The following is a 16,733-nucleotide window of genomic DNA, read 5'->3' as shown; positions in this document are numbered from 1 at the left end:
CTTGAAGAGATGTCATGTAGCATTGTGTCTGCCATGCTAATCATTCTAATAGTACGTCGCCTTTTTGAGCATATAAGTTTATGACTACTTCGTATTATACTCTTTTCGGATCATCTAATGCCTTAGCTCTTTTGCAATATATATATATATATATATATATATATATATATACTTTAATTAATTTCTATATTCTAATCAATTAATTAATTACTATCCTATTTCGTCCTCTCGCTTTTAAAAATTTTTTATCCTTTTCTCTCACAGTGCCTTATCCTTAGGAGAGTAACTGAGATTTGCTTTCCGCTCGGTATAATTTACCAGCACTCAAACAACTTGTTCATACGTTATCAGCATTTATTCATTCTCTTACTGGCACTGGTAGATAAATCACTTTACTTTCTTTGGTGTGTTTTACTAAAAATTGTACTTTTCTGGTTAAGGTCGTCAGAATATTTTATATCAGAAGGATAGGGAAAGAGAATGAAGGAAGGAGAAAAGGGGTGAAATGAATTTGTATTCGTGATAGGAACGAAACTAAAATTGGTGTGCGAAGCGTCGTCGATTCGTACGTGGACCACACATCTAGACAGGCTTTTTATTCTTTCGACTCTTAAGGCCAAAATATAAAGAAGCTCCAGCAGGATTCGAACACACAAACTAAGCGAACTAGGTGCAGATATGGCGCAGTAATTAAGAAGCTAGCTTTGCAACCATGTATTTTGGGGTTCAGTCTCACTCTGGGGCACCTTGGACAAGTGTTTTCTACTATTGCCAACCAATACACTGTGAGTGAGTTTGGTAGACAGTATATCTACATATTTTGTGTGTGTGTGTATTATATTTATGATATGTGTGTGTGTGTGTGTGTGTGTGTGTGTGTGTGTAAGTATATGGGGGGAGGTACAAACAGACATAAAGATACACACACACACACACACGCATATATATAAATGCGTGTGTGAGTGTGATGCTTGTCCTCTATTCCACCGTTTAACAGCTTGTGTAGGTTTGTGTGTATCCCTGTAACTAAGCGGTTCGGCAAGTAATATCGCTAAAATAAGTACTGCAGCTAATTTGTTCAACTAAAACCTTTCAAAGCTGTGCTCCAGCATAGCCACAATCCAATGATTGAAATAAGTAAAAAATGAAATGAAAAGATAAAAAGGATTTCTGTAAGGGATTTTGTCCAAAGATACTGCGCTTGGTGTTATCCCAGTTTTAATAAATATTGATATAGTATGATTATTCAAACATACACACATGTGTGTGCGTATGTCCGTGTGCGCGATATTATTATATATTTATTAAATAACTACACGTTATAACTATTAGTTCTAATCCATTTAGACAGAGTTGGCTGTGTTAACCTTGCTTTTACTCTCTACATTAAAACTGAAATTTCTTCTAAAAATATGCTTTTACCTTTTAAGATCATTTTGATTTACTGCTGCTGATAAAAGCATCGACGTTGCAACTTGCTGAGTTTCTTGGATCAGTAACTTCCTGAGAGACGGCACCGTTGCAGAGTATACTGTTGAAAGTATCTTTTACCCACGTTCTCCCACATCTGGTGCGTTCCGGAGTTTGGGTTTTTCCTCACACCCTTCCTCTTATACATCAAGGATCTACAACACTTATACCCCTGCAATGACATCCCCATTCAATTCTCGTTAATCTTACGAACCCAAGAGTCATCTACATATAACCTAGACATTTTATAGCAAGCCTACTTTGACTTAATGAACAAATACTTTGAAAATAGCCTCCAGAAAAGTCATACCAACCTTGTCGACTTCAACGGCACAAAAATCACAATTACTACATATAGAAGAAAACAATATCGCATCCAACTCACCTGCGTATAGACAGTATACAACAAGAATTGATATTAAAGTTCTTACATAGCTAAACTTTATCGACACAGAAATCCTCTCCTGTACATCCTTACTGTAGCAAAGACTGTTTTACAAAGATTCAGGGCCATAAAATGTTTCATTTCTCAACTGTCACTAACCCTCCGTGAAGCTTAGAGGAGACGCACAACAGATTACTACGCCAAAATCTAGGACAGTACTGTTGCTACTCATACAGGTATCTTGGACCATATACCTCAAAAGGCAACTCGACTGATAAGCATGAAGTCGCTTGCCAATGCACTCTAAATTGTAGCCCACAGACGTGCTGTCTTTCTTTTTTTTTCCTAATGCCGTTCTATTGACGTCTGAGCCTTGGAGTTAACTAGCCTCGAGTTACTCCCACCTCACCACTCAGATACTTACGACTCCAACTTCTTTTCTCTTCACGTGGCCCATATTGTCCAGACCTACTCTTTAGAGCTCATACTGACAACTACACTCAGTCCTTCCTCCGCCGAAATAAATAACAGCGAAATCTCCCATACAAGACACCTTACGGTTAAAGAAGATATATTAACAATATAGTCCCCAGTATCGAGAAATTCGGGATGGCAAAGACTGGAAAGACAATAGGACTAAACAGTAGCATCAACATCTTCAGGAAGGACACACGTTTCTGGATATACACGTAAACACTAGATGTTTGTAGCTTTAATCGTCATGATTGTATGTTTCCTTCAACGACTGACTCTAAAAAATAATAACAGCAGCAATAACAACAACAATAGCAAACGTCTATAAGCATCATAGATGTATGCAGGAAACCATCAAATTTTTGTCCTTGCCGTTCTGTTTATCTCTTTGACGCAGCTTTCTGAGGTGCTTGAATAAATGAATAAATATATGGTTTCTTCTGCAAAAGCTACTCCATCAAACATTCTCTGTCAAATAAGAACAGTATCGCTACTTCACTTCATATCTACAACACAATCTTATGTTGGCTGCGTAGATCTTGCTTTCTGCAACTACTATTAGTAATATTCATTTCTACTCAAGGCACAAGGACCGAAATTTTGGGGAATGACCAGTCGATTAGATCGACCCAGTACGCAACTGGTACTTAATTTTTCGACCCCGGAAGGATGAAAGGCAAAGTCGACCTCGGCGGAATTTGAACTCGGAACGTAAAGACAGACGAAATACTACTAAGCTTTTCGCCCGATGTGCTAACGTTTCTGCCAGCTCACCACTTTATTACTATTACTAATTTTAACAGTAGACTGTAGTTCAACTCAACGGAAAATGCCAGTTGTAATAGAGTTTTGTATACTAGGATTTTAAAGCAATCTAACCTCGAAAGATGAATACTCTTTAGCAAATAATCAGTGAAACTGAACAAGATTATCATAAACAATAAATGCTTATAATAAAATGCCACCACAAAAGTAAACCAACATATGTAATAACGACATCTTCCTCTCAACCTCAAACATGTCAAATACAACGTTACACGACATCAGGTCATCAGCCAGACAATCTAATCAGTCCATTAGATTAACCATCAATCTCCATTTGAAAGGAGTGCAAAGTAAGACCAGCGTAGGATTAACTCAATCACAACCACTTAAATTGTTGCATTGACCGTGTTACACTTGTAGACGCCCAGCGCACTCTGCCGTATGGTCTCGTGTCCAAAAAAAACACTGGAGACCACAAAAATTCGATGCCATACGAATCGCTGAAATGATAACTGAATCGATAACTTAAATGATGACTGAATCGATGTCTACCATTCTCTCAGCACACAACAGTGATGGCGAACTGGGTTGCCGCAGATTTGTTTGTTTTTTTATTAGTGACACTCAGACAACACAAAGGACATACGTGGAATGATAACTTTACTACGAGCAGTAAACGTCATGTCAATAATCATGCCACTTCAGATGTATTTATCCTCAGCAAGTGGATGGCCACTGAGTGTTCGGGATTACTACGGACTGGAACGACAAAAAAAAAAATGTCTCCATTCTGACAAGTTCGTTGACTTTCAAATTAAAATATTCTCGATGACGCACTTGTAGGTTCCTTGGATGAGACCCACAATGAATTTCTCAAAAGACATTTCAAGCAATCTGAAGATTTTATTACACTATCTCCCATTCTATTCGGATTGTGTGCTCCATGCACGACCAGATCCGTGGTTCTCAAAGCCCTCGATTTGATGGATCCGGTGGCCCTGACCGTGTCAAGTTCGCTGGTTAATAATCAACCTGATTAATAATCAGGTACAACATGTTGACAGCTATAAGACAAGATATACGCGGATGATTGAGATGCGTTCGATTCGGTTTCATTATAAGCATTAAGTAAAAGAAGATGGTGGATTGAGACCGATCTTTTAGTTAATACCTTCAAGATACTAACATCTCAAATTTCGAAGAAAAACGTCAAATTTAAATTGCGCATTGAATTACACTCCAGTTATATAGACTTCCCCTGTGAAGATAGGTACGTAGTTGCATTACACATTGTTAAACAGTTTGTGAATGACGACAAAAACTCAAAGGACATTTTGTTTGCAATTTGTAATGTAAGTAATGTAGAGACTGTTTCCTGTTTGACTGCGATACTATAACCCTAAAAATTTACCCGATGTTCAAAGAAGTAAAGGGCTTCAGCAATTTTTTGATCCATGGTGGTCACATTATACTCACAGTGACTGAAATTTGTGCTGGATATTTCAATGTTAGGTGTTTGAACAATGAACATATCAGTGAAACTTCTATTGTTTGTGATTATTTGTTCTAAGCCATCTTAGCACTAGCCAAACTCAGTCTAGAATTAAACCTCGCGTATTTGAGCTAGACTCCATATCGAGCGCTATGGACAGGGATGAAATCAAAATTCAACTTCATCAGCTGCTGCCCAATATCCACGTACCTCTGGACAAAGATCTTGAAATGCTTGGATCTCCAGTCTTGGGCAGTGGCATATGTTGTAATGTCACTTAAAACGAAATGATCTGAATGATTGAGCGCTAGAAACATCTGGATGCACATCCAGCCTACTTCATGTTGAATTACTGCGTCGTGATGTCAAAATTGATGCACCCTAGCCACATAACCACAGCGTATCGAAAAATCGATTACCTTATTGTTATGGGAGAATCCTGTACACCTCTACGTGACTAACGAATTTCAGTAAATAAAGAACTCTATGTGAACTGTCACGAGCTGTTGACAGTGTTGGTCGGCCGTATCGGTTACTGTGTTAGTTCACCGTGAGTTGGTTTAATACCTACATTCGAGTAGTACGGAGTGCGTTCTGTGTGAACAATAATTCTGCGATAGGTTATTTTTGATAACCACACCAAAATATTTATTTGGGTAATACTATTTTACACCCGACGTGTACATGCACGTCGTAACACTTATAAATGAGATAGATCGACTGATAAAAAGGATGTTAGCAGACATATCTAATATTAATTTCTGTAAGTTGGTATGATAAAAATCAGTTGGTTACAGATAATCTTACTTATAAAACTGGGAGGCCTCAGAGCCAGGAGAGCGTCTGACCTTGCACTGAATGTATGTATGTGTAATATATATATATATATATATATATATATATATATATATATATATATATATATATAATCTCAGTGCACATTACATTGGTTAAGAGGATCATCTCCAATACAAGATTTTTCTTACCCGTAGACTATGCTGACTGTCTTGGAGGATTCACCGACACGTTTTGGTGATTACCATTAGCAGCTTCATGAGTTGATACCTAATTCAATTGAGTCTCGGTGTCCCTGAATTCCAAGTTAGAGAAGAGCATCAGGTGAGCTCGGATGTGTACCGAATACGAAGGTGTAGGTGTGGAAAAAAGATATATTTGAAGAAATATCTTGTATTGCATCGTTTCATAACTTTGTGATTTCTCCGACACGCTGAAATAAGCAATATTATCAAATGACCTTGGTGTCGACCGATCAAGACCTTCGTGATCGCAAATACCCGGAAAAAAATTACCTGTTTTCTGCACATTTCGAGTCCCTCATTAATTACAGACGTCTCTATCGTCGGTAATTTCACTGACAACCGTTCTCGGATGCTGTGATTCACCGATCGAGAGGCCTGGCGATGGTGAAGAAAGTAAGTTCGTGTCGGTGCGAAACACATTTACCGTTAAACCGATTACAATAGAAATAACTATTTACCGTTAGTAAATTGATAGTTTTTTTTTTTTTCAACAATATCAGGGCAAAGATAACTGAAATTATAAGAACCTTTTACATCATAGCTATAAGACGAATTGGATTGGAAATCATTCGTGGCAATGCACCTCCGCTCATTTTTGTGTATATGTAAATAAAAAGGACAACGTGTTTAAAATAAAAATATGTATAAGAGAGATATGATTCAATGAGACAGTCAATGGATCACTATATTTCAGAGGGTTCAAGTTGCAGATGTGTTTAAATAATCGACTCTTAAATGCTACTAATGCATATCAATGACTTACAATTAATACTCAAATTCAATGGCAGGTGTTAAAACCAGCAACCATATGTCTGAGCAACGATTTATTTCATCTCTCACTTTTCCACGAGTCCTGAGGAAAGGGTTATAACCTCGAAATATCGAAATACATGGTAAAACTTCAGCTGTTGTTCTGTTTTCATTTTTGTAGTTCGTTTTGTATTCATTTCACATTTTTTCGGCCTTGTCAAGTTTTATCTAATGTATATTCTAATGACGTGGACACTGTTTCTCAGTATACATTCGCACTCACTTTACTAATTGTAGACAACATTGTTATTCGAATTAGTGAATAAGCGTATATAAACTGTGGCTTTACTTTCTAGAAATAGCAGCCAAATCTCTCAACTTCTTTAAAATAAACATTATATTATGTATTTCTGGAAAAAGAAATGGTCAAGAATGGAATGCCTTTGACTATAGAGATTCTTTATCAGGATTAATCCGGGATTAAACAACAAAACAACGAAAACCTGGAACCAAAGCGCTTGGGGTGGACGCTTAAATTCACTCAACTCAGGCTAGCAAGGAAAGATAATTTATATTTTTGTTTATTTAGCAAAACAAGATTTAGTTTGTATATAAAGTTAGGTAAATAGTGTATCATATTTTCACATGATAACCTTTAACATTAGAGTAAATGGATAAAATAATTAAGTATACATAAATAACTTTGTTTCAATGTATTCTCGGTGCTACCATAAACATTAAAAATAAAATAGTTCTGTCTTCGACGAAGGGCTTTACTCGATACGTCAGTTTTCTTATCTCCTCATGGCGTGCGTGCATGTCTAAATGTGTAAACCTTAATAAATAACTTTGTTTATTCAATTATTTTCTATTTAAGGTTTTCTTCTGGTGAAGGAATTATCTCTAGAGGGCGTGATAGTTGTCAATGCTATAAATATAATACTCAGCATCGGACGATATTCCATATCCTGAGTTAATCTAGCTATGTTTACCAATTTATTTATCTATGTATTTCTATATTCAATAACGAAATATTTACATTTCGAGAAGAGCAAAGACCCATAGTTTATAAACGAAAGCGGCTGAGTTGATGGATACGTTATCTATGTGACAATAGTGTGGATCGTTTTTTTTTTTTTATTATCATCTTCATCATCATCATCATATGTCCGTTTTCCATGCTGACCCAGGTTTTACAGGATCCGACGAGCTACAGAGCTGCGTCGTACTCGATTGTCAGTTTTGACATTGTTTTCTACAGTTTGATGCTTTCCTAACGTCAACTATTTGACAGTGTCTGATGGACGCTTTTCTTCCGTGCCACCAAAACCAGCGAAGTTGTCAAGTAACTTGCAAGGCGGGAAATGAATGAAAAAAAGGAAACTATTTATACTACATCATTGGAAAACCCACTTAACTCTCGATAACCTATTTAAATAGAAATGGGAAGTTTCAAAAGTTGACAAAATGCAGTAAAATGGTTTGCTGTCACGAGGAGGAGGAGGATAACGAATTGGACAGAGAAAAGTTCCTGCTCGGAACGTTAAACTCTCTTTTTACGATAAAACTAAAGGATTCCACTATCTATCTATCTGTCTATCTATCTGTCTATCTATCTGTCTATCTATCTGTCTGTCTATCTGTCTGTCTATCTGTCTGTCTATCTGTCTGTCTATCTGTCTATCTGTCTGTCTATCTATCTATCTATCTATCTATCTATCTATCTATCTATCTATCTATCTATCTAATTGCTTAGCCACTTCATTACTGCTCTTATCTAGTGACATGGCACTTCATACTGGAAGACTTTCTGGGTGACCTTTTGGCAGTTAGAATGATAGCATCGTCCATTCACTTGATGGTAGCTTCTAGGCGACCGTAGGCTTGTCCAATCTATATTTTCCAGCAGATTTCGAGTTGTTTATTGGCCTTAAAACAGTTCTGAGCGAATCATTCTCCTCCAGCTTGGCAAGACTAGTAGACCATGGTTTCTGGGTCTTTACCCTTCATCTGTACTGGATACCTGCCTGCTACAGATAGCAGTCATACATATATATATATATATATATATATATAAATTCATAAAATACAGGGTCGACCAAATGTCACCTGACAGTAAATCAAAACCCATATAATTCCAAGATTAAAACAAAAAAATATTTTATATGAGACTTCGCTAATAAATAGATAAATGTTGAAAACAAAACGGTGATTTTTAACTCACAGTATTCAATTATTAAACATTCATAATTTGAATGAATAAATAAAATTGAATATTAAGTATTTATGGAATTTTGGTTTACTGTCGAGTGACTTTTGGCCAACTCTGTATATATGAGATTCACACTTGGCTGACCGTAACTGAGTGAAACTTGAGTAAACAAATATTTTATATATATATGTATATATATATATATAAACATATTTATTCATTGCATTGTGTTCTACATCAGGTTATGCGATGTTCATACAATGAATAAGTGTTGTACAATACTTGCTTTGTATGTGTAGGCATACATGTGTCTATGAATATAAGTATATCAATGTTTAAATTAATAATTAAATTCAATTTTAATTTCATACATTTCAGACTGGCCATTTGAAATCCCAAGACGGTGATTATTTCATAGAACCAATAAAAGGACACTCAGTTGGTGCCAATGGGAAACATCCACACATTGTATATAAACGTTCTGTCCTACCTCAATTTAAGGATATTTCTGATGGTGCTTCAGCTGAGAAAAAAGCGGAATATAAATCAACCCCCTGTTCTGTTGGCGGTAAGAAATAATAGCTTCCCTTTTGCCTTTAGAATCAACCTAATACGATATTCTCTCTTTCTTATATATATATATATATATATATATATATATACACACACATATATATAACTTTTTAAACAAGTTTCATTTGATGCGTGAAGATATATTTTCAATTTCCAATATATTTCTTAAACATTTAATCTTTTTACGTAAAAGTTCATTTTTTACCCTTTAATTCTTTTACTGGTTTCAGTAAATAGTCTACAGATATGCTGAGAGATCATGTTTATAGATCTTAGTCATTTACATTACATCAATTGCTAGTTGCTTGTCTTGTATTTATTTTATCAAATTCATACGAAACGAAATGTAAGTCATCTTTGACATAATGGAGAATAACCGGTCGGAAAAACTACAATATTTCTGTCTGACGTACCAATTTTGTATATGTGTCTCACACTGGTGCGGGCGCATACACGCACGCACACACGCACACACACATATATAATTGAACACACACGCGCATGTACATATATCTGACCGAATTTGGGTCGGTCGAGTCATCTGGCACAATGTTCTTTTTCTTGACATGTTCTAATTGTTAATTCTTACCTGTATTCACCTGATGAAAACGGTCTTTTTTAATGATGTAATACTTCAGTTCATCAATAAAAAACACGTCTGGAACAACTGTAGCGAACCACAATCCATCTGTTACACACACACACACACCCACACACACACAAAACCAACGGGTTTCTGCACTTTCCTTCCCTAAAATTATAAGCACAAAAATTTAGTCAAAGTACCGTGTAATGGAGTTCAATCCGGAATAATGTGGATGCAAAAGGAATTTTCTCAGCCACGCAACCTATGACCTTAGTCACAGCAAGCACTAAAGTCACAGCAAGCACTAAAGACTTCAAGTTTATCAGCTTCTTCTAATGTATTTAAAATGTGGTTCTAACAGTCCTTATCTTACCTCTATGAAACCTTTATAAGGGGGCATAGCTTAACCCTGCAGACGAACACAGCTCTCCTTCACTCTACATGTGATATTATTTCTTTTAACGGTATGCTGTGTTTACAAATAGTACGTGTATTTACTGTTGAATGAACTGGGCTATTGACGTTTAGACATATTCGTTAGTGGTATGATGAATCAATGCTAGATATCCAACTATCAAACCAGGAATGATATTGTGGTTGGTAATCCAGAATTTCATCAATGCAGCAATCAATACTTCCTCTGGGTCAGCTGACATTAATTATACATTTTAATTAGGGTATGTTTGATTGAGTATTGATGTGATTAGTTTTCAGCTTAATACTTTTTAATGCTTTCTTTTTTTCTTGCATTTCCCCGATTAGAGAAAGCGTCTTTGAGGCTGCAGGATAACAGCTTAAGTTCTATCTTTTTAGGCCAGTTTGCTTTTCGTGCTTTTAGGAACGATAAAATGAGGGATAGGTAAGTACTGTTATCCTCTAGAACAACGGGTGAGGATCATGTCCCTAAATTAAAAATTATTATATTTATTTGATTAAAATGTACCTCCTATATGCTTTTTGCTAAACAGAAGAATTTTAGAACTTCTAAGGTGCCATGCAGTGGGACTAAACTCGAGAACACAAGGCTGAAAAACAAGCTTATCAATTAAATGGTGTTACCTGCGCGTGTATATGTATGTATGTATATATATATATACACGCACACAGATACATGGCAACGAGTTGGCTAAGAGAGGGGAAGAGAATAGTTTGCACAATTCTTTTCTATTCTTTTCGGTATAAGTTCAAATTCCATCGAGTTCAACTTTGCCTTTCATCTTTGCAGAGTTGATAAAGAAATTAGAGCGCGCGCGCGCGCGCACACACACACACACACACACACACACACACACACACACACACACACACACACACACACACACACATTTATAAGATTATACTCAAGGAAGGAGCGACAATATCCTTGACAGGATTCGGATCTGTAAATGAGACACCGTAACATTATTTTGATAATGAAAGGGTGTCTTTAAAATAAATTTGATAAATATTAGTTGAAACTGCAGACAGATCTATCCCTTCGATAGTTCATAACACCTGGCGAGATGGCAGGTAATTGCATCATATTAAATAACGAAAATTAGATAATATCATTGAAGATTATGTAATACATAATGTGCAAATAAATTACTATGCTATTGAAACATATATAGTATGAATTGAACCGACGGTTATCTATCTTCATTTATTATATTTTTTCACTGCGTGGTATGTGTTATAGAAACTGCATTTACAGAGTATATAATGTAATTTAAGTTAAGATTGCACTGAGTACTTACAGATTGGATGGTAGCCTAGGAATGTTCACCAGTATTATTCCGGTGTACCCTATCTGTCAAGTACACGCTCGTATGCTACTGCGTTCATAACCATCATCACTGAGATCCCCACCAACTGATATTAATATAATAATAATAATTATATATATATATATATATATATATAATCATATTGTGTGTGTGTCTACCGATAGCTGTCATTACATTTGTTTCTAACATAGGTACAAAAGTTACAAATTGGTGGGGCGGGTGATAATCAATTAAATCGAATCTAATATCACCCTGGTATTTTATTTCATCGAGCTCGAAAGTCTGAAAAGAAAAGTTTACCTCAGCATGACTTGAACTCAGAACATAAAGAACCGGTGTAAATACCGCAAGGCGTGTCTGGCGCTCCAAAAATTCTGCCAAACGACAGCCTTAAGCTGTGTAACTACAGTTAAAACATAAAAATGTATCAATGTAATATACTGACAAAAGATGATTCACCACCTCGCCCTTTGTCAATAAATTGGCTTCATATATAGAGTTTAAGCATATCCTTTCCTCTGAGAAAAAGTACATCAATGTCGTGCGCATCTCCCAGTCATTGCTTATTGTAAAATTCTTGATACCACAGTAGGCAAGGGCAATTCAGATAGTCATGATGACATTAAATGTGCACTACCGCAATTACATAACATTAAAATACCAACTACAAATATGTTAGTAGACAGAATAAAATACTTGTCGATTACTAACAACAGCAACAGCTATATATACAACGTTAAAAACAAAAAACAGCAACAAGAATAATAACGACAACGACACAAGAATTTGAGGAGTTTAATTGTTAAGACGCTTGTATTAGTTTTGTATGAGGTAACCGGTTTTCAATGGAATTCCATAGCTAAATAAAAACGAGAAGAATGCACTATGATATTTTCCCTGGCATACGTCCAGAAACTGGCTGCATTATTATTATTATTATTATTATTATTTCACTGACACTTCTATACAAACATTTTGAAACTAGCCAGACATTTCCAAAAGTACAGATCGAAGATAGAAGGCTAAAATAGCCAGGCATTCATTTACAAATGCTCGCTATTTCTCACTCTCTCACTTTGTGTGTGCTATATATATATATATATATATATATATATATATATATATGTGTGTGTGTATGTATGTACCTTCTGGCTGCTTGCTTTATAAAGGTCAGTCTGAAAAGTATCTCTTTCCTTATAAAGAGAATCTAAATGGATGGAAGATTCCAGTTAATGTGCCCATTCATTTCAGTTGCTCATAAACCATTTAATGCTTTCGTCTAGAGTTGCTCTTCTATTCAACATAGAATGTTTTACACAAGTTATTTTGCTTTCGATTGCCTGCTGGCCATGGGTACCAAACGCTTAATACAGTTTCTTTACAGATACAATTCCACACATAAGTGTGTGTGTGTGTGTGTGTGTGTGTGTGTGTGTGTGTGTGTGTGTGTATTAAATCTCAAACACGGGCAAATACAGGTATATCAAATGCCTTACAACATAAATTCCTGATTTAGTTATATTATCTCACTCTTTAGAGGATGTCATAATTATTAAATGCCTACAAGAGATAAGCCAGGACAAGTGTTGTGCAGATGATGGCTATTAAAACACGTCTCGTGACTGTCCTCTTAAATCAGGACAATAAGCCTGCTCTTTTGCTTTATGGTATGTCGACTTTGGAACATCCTTAATTTTTGAGATTATCACCTCTTCTCATGAGTTTTTTTATACTTCTTTTATTTTTCAAAATTAAGATAAACAAAGTTCTTTTTAAATCGAAAATATACTCTTCTTCATTTTCTACAATACTCTTCCATTTATCAGGTAGTCTTGCAAGGTCCCTCTTCCAGAATTCACTTGTCCGTGACGAAAAATATTCCTCCAGTACTGTTCTGACCTCGTCTACAGAATTCATATTTTTTCCGTCCAAATGATCTTGAAGATTGCGGAATAAATGATAATCAGATGGGACAATGTCCTGCAAATGTGGTGGGTGTGGCATCGTTTCCCATTCAAACTGCTCCATCCTTTGGAATGTCATCCTTGCTGTTTGTGGCCGAGCATTATCCTGATGGAAGAACACTTTTCATCTTGAAACCAAAGATGGTCGTTTTTCTTCTTGCGCTGACTTAAGTTGCTCACAGTAGATCTCCTTTGTTATCGTTTGTATGGGTTTAAAAGTTCAAAGTGGACTAAACCTTTCATATCACACCAAACAGATAACAATAGCTTAATTGGTTGAAGACCTTCTTCAGCTTGGGGTGACGGTGTTTCTCCTTTCCCTACCCATTGTCTTCGGCGCTTGACATTTCTATTGATAACCCATTTCTCATCCCCAGTCACTATTCTGTCCAAGAAAGATTCATTCGTGAGGCGTGAGAGCATTCACTCTCTGCGCGCGATTAGACTAGGAAAGCTTGTGAGGAACTTATTGTCCCAATTTGCTGACTTTTCCGATGGTACGCATGTGTCGATGAATGCTTGAATGACCAAATCTAAGCTTCTCTGCTAGTTCGTCAACAGTTACGATACGATTTTATTCCACCAGGATTTGCAGGACGTCCTCGTTATGCTCTACAGATCTTCCAGGACGAGGCTCGTCTTCTAGGCTGTAGTTTCCGGCTCGGAATTTCTGGAACCACCGTTGACATGACATACGCTTATTGTCCGATCCCTATATACTGCATTAGTATTCCTCGCACTTTCCGTTGCGTTGTTGCCTTCATTAAACTTATAAAGCAAAATATGCTGAATATGCTCCTTTGTCACTTCCATTATAGCTTTGAAAAAATAACTGCTAAAATCGAACTGTTCTCCTCATAACCTGCACTAAGAATAAGAACAAGGTAAAATTACTACAAGGTAAAATTACTACCTGCCTTTATATCAAGTTCCTCGCTGTCTCTCTGGAATAATCTTTGAAAACATCCTTGGCCCCCAGCTCTGTCTTGGCGTTGCAGACTGAACTGTTGCTGTCTTCCTCAACCGCGTCCCACACATAGTGAATGATTAGGGTTACAATCGGAAGAATTAGAAGTCCAGAAATAGGAGCTAGTGAAGTCGAAAAATTCTCCCATAACCACTTCTGTCACTTTCAAGAGATATGCCAAGGACTCAAGTCCTGCTGCCACACGTATGACCTTCCAGCAGTAGTCCTTTTCAGCCAACATTTGATCGCAGTCTCTAGCAGCTTCACGAAAGCATTTGAATTGAGCCTAAGGCCCTGTTCAAGGACATTAGTCGGTATGACATCACCCTCACTGAAGACACTTACACACGCAAAGACCATCACAGTTTTTGAGAGAACTTCATTTTCGTGATGTCCATGTTAAGACTTACAGCCTTTAACAGTGTTGACGGAGCATTGAGCAGCAATCATGATGTCGGCGTTTTGATTCCGGACGTGAAACATTATGATACAGGTAACTGTTCCACTATTCGGATGGCTTCCAGTCCTCTATGTCAATTAACTTTTTCTCAACTAAATCTTTAGTCTTAATGCTCTCCAACGCCTCTGCTTACTAATGCATCAGGCTGTTCATGAAAAAGGGTAACTTAAAAGAATTGTCAATTTTAGTCCGAACACTATGTATACATACATGTATACATACATACACGCTTACATACATACATAGTGCATGCACACACACACACACGCACACGCACACACACACACACACGCACACACACGCACACGCACGCACACGCACGCACACGCACGCACACACACGCACACACACACACATGTATGTGGAATTGTATGAAGTAGGTGTAGGTGTGATTTTGTCAATTTGCGGCGTGAAAAGCGGAATATTGACAAAGACATTAAAGCATCGGCTAGAAGAGCTTGCAGTAATTGTCCCAGTTCTATACGTTCGAAATTCAAATTCCAATGAGTTCAACTTTGCCTTTCATCTTTTCTTGGTCGATGAATCGAGAGCAATCCAATTGTGATCATCCTCTCTTTTAAAATTTATCTGGGATTAAATCATTTGTGTCCGTCTTTTTTTCCCCTTAAACCTTAGGGCATACTTTTGAGGAAGATTTAGCTGCTATTACTTGGGGGCTGCAGGACTGTGTGGACGCTTCTGCATAAGAATAACCAGATAAAAATTATTAATCAAGTTAATGGAGTGAAGAGGATAGGTAAACCAAAGAAGGAAACTGACAAAGATCAAATTCTCCCCTACTGTATAAAAGAGTAAAGAACCCTCTTCAGTCGTGAATGACCACAGAAGGTAGCTAGAAAGCTAACCTCCGAGGCACCTGTGACGTCGCAACTCATTTTTACAGCTGAGTGGACTGGAGCAACGTGAAATAAGTGTTTTGCTCGAGAGCACAATATACAACCCGGTCTGGGACTCGGACTCGCTACCTCATGATTGTGAGCGTAACGCTCTAACCACTGAGCCACGCGCCTTCACATTCTCCCCTGTATATTAATTGTCGAGTTATCTCCCTTATTTAGCTTAACCCGAATTAGTAATTAAAATAATGTATTTTCCTCCTCACTGCAAGTATAAATTTTATCAAAATGTCTTCCTCACTACACTGAATATGTTAACGGCCACTTTACTAAGGCAACTATCTAATGCCAGTATGAACGAACAAGTAGCAGAGGAGAAGTGAGAAGAAAATATGGCTGAGATGAATGAAAGTAGCTAGTGGAATGAAATGAATCTCACTTGATTTAATATTCTTGATATTGACACTCCGCATCACCGCATTCCTACTTATTTATATCGTTAGAAGCAATATGAAATTAAAATAAACATCTATGCAACATACTTAATCTAAATTGCCTTTCAACGATAATTTTACATTAAGTATAGTATATAACTAGGTAGCTCTTTCTCTCTCATATATAAAAATGTTTGCCATTAGACTACGGTCATGCTGAGGCACCGCTTTGAGTAATATTAGACGAATGGATAGACCCCACTTGGTACTTATTCTATCAGTTTCTTTTGCCTAACCGGTCAGTTACGCGGACGCAAGCACACCAATCCCAGTTCCCAAGTGGCAGTGGACACACGGACACACACACACACACATACATACATACATACGACGGGCTTCTTACAGTTTTTGTCCAACAAATCCATTCACAAGAGTTTGGTTGGCCCGAGGCTACAGTGGAAGACACTCGCCCAAGGTGCCACGCAGTAGGACTGAAACCCGGAACTATGTGAGTGGAAAACTTCTTACCGCCGACCCA

At 37.0% G+C, this 16,733-nt stretch overlaps 1 protein-coding gene across 2 annotated transcripts in view; it reads left to right on the top strand.

Moving 5' to 3' along the window:
• The window catches only part of LOC106871710 (A disintegrin and metalloproteinase with thrombospondin motifs 7), a 345,599-nt gene that overhangs the window by 70,641 nt on the left and 258,225 nt on the right, over window positions 1-16,733 (top strand). For both annotated transcript variants that reach the window (XM_052976057.1, XM_052976060.1), the window contains exon 3: window positions 8,967-9,156. In XM_052976057.1, the coding sequence (XP_052832017.1) occupies window positions 8,967-9,156 (190 nt within the window). The remainder of the gene's footprint in view (window positions 1-8,966; window positions 9,157-16,733) is intronic.

Source organism: Octopus bimaculoides, chromosome 2 (assembly GCF_001194135.2).
Source record: "Octopus bimaculoides isolate UCB-OBI-ISO-001 chromosome 2, ASM119413v2, whole genome shotgun sequence".
Lineage (NCBI taxonomy): Eukaryota > Metazoa > Mollusca > Cephalopoda > Octopoda > Octopodidae > Octopus > Octopus bimaculoides.
The sequence above is the reverse complement of the archived record's forward strand: the minus strand, read 5'-3'. Positions and strand labels throughout refer to the sequence as shown.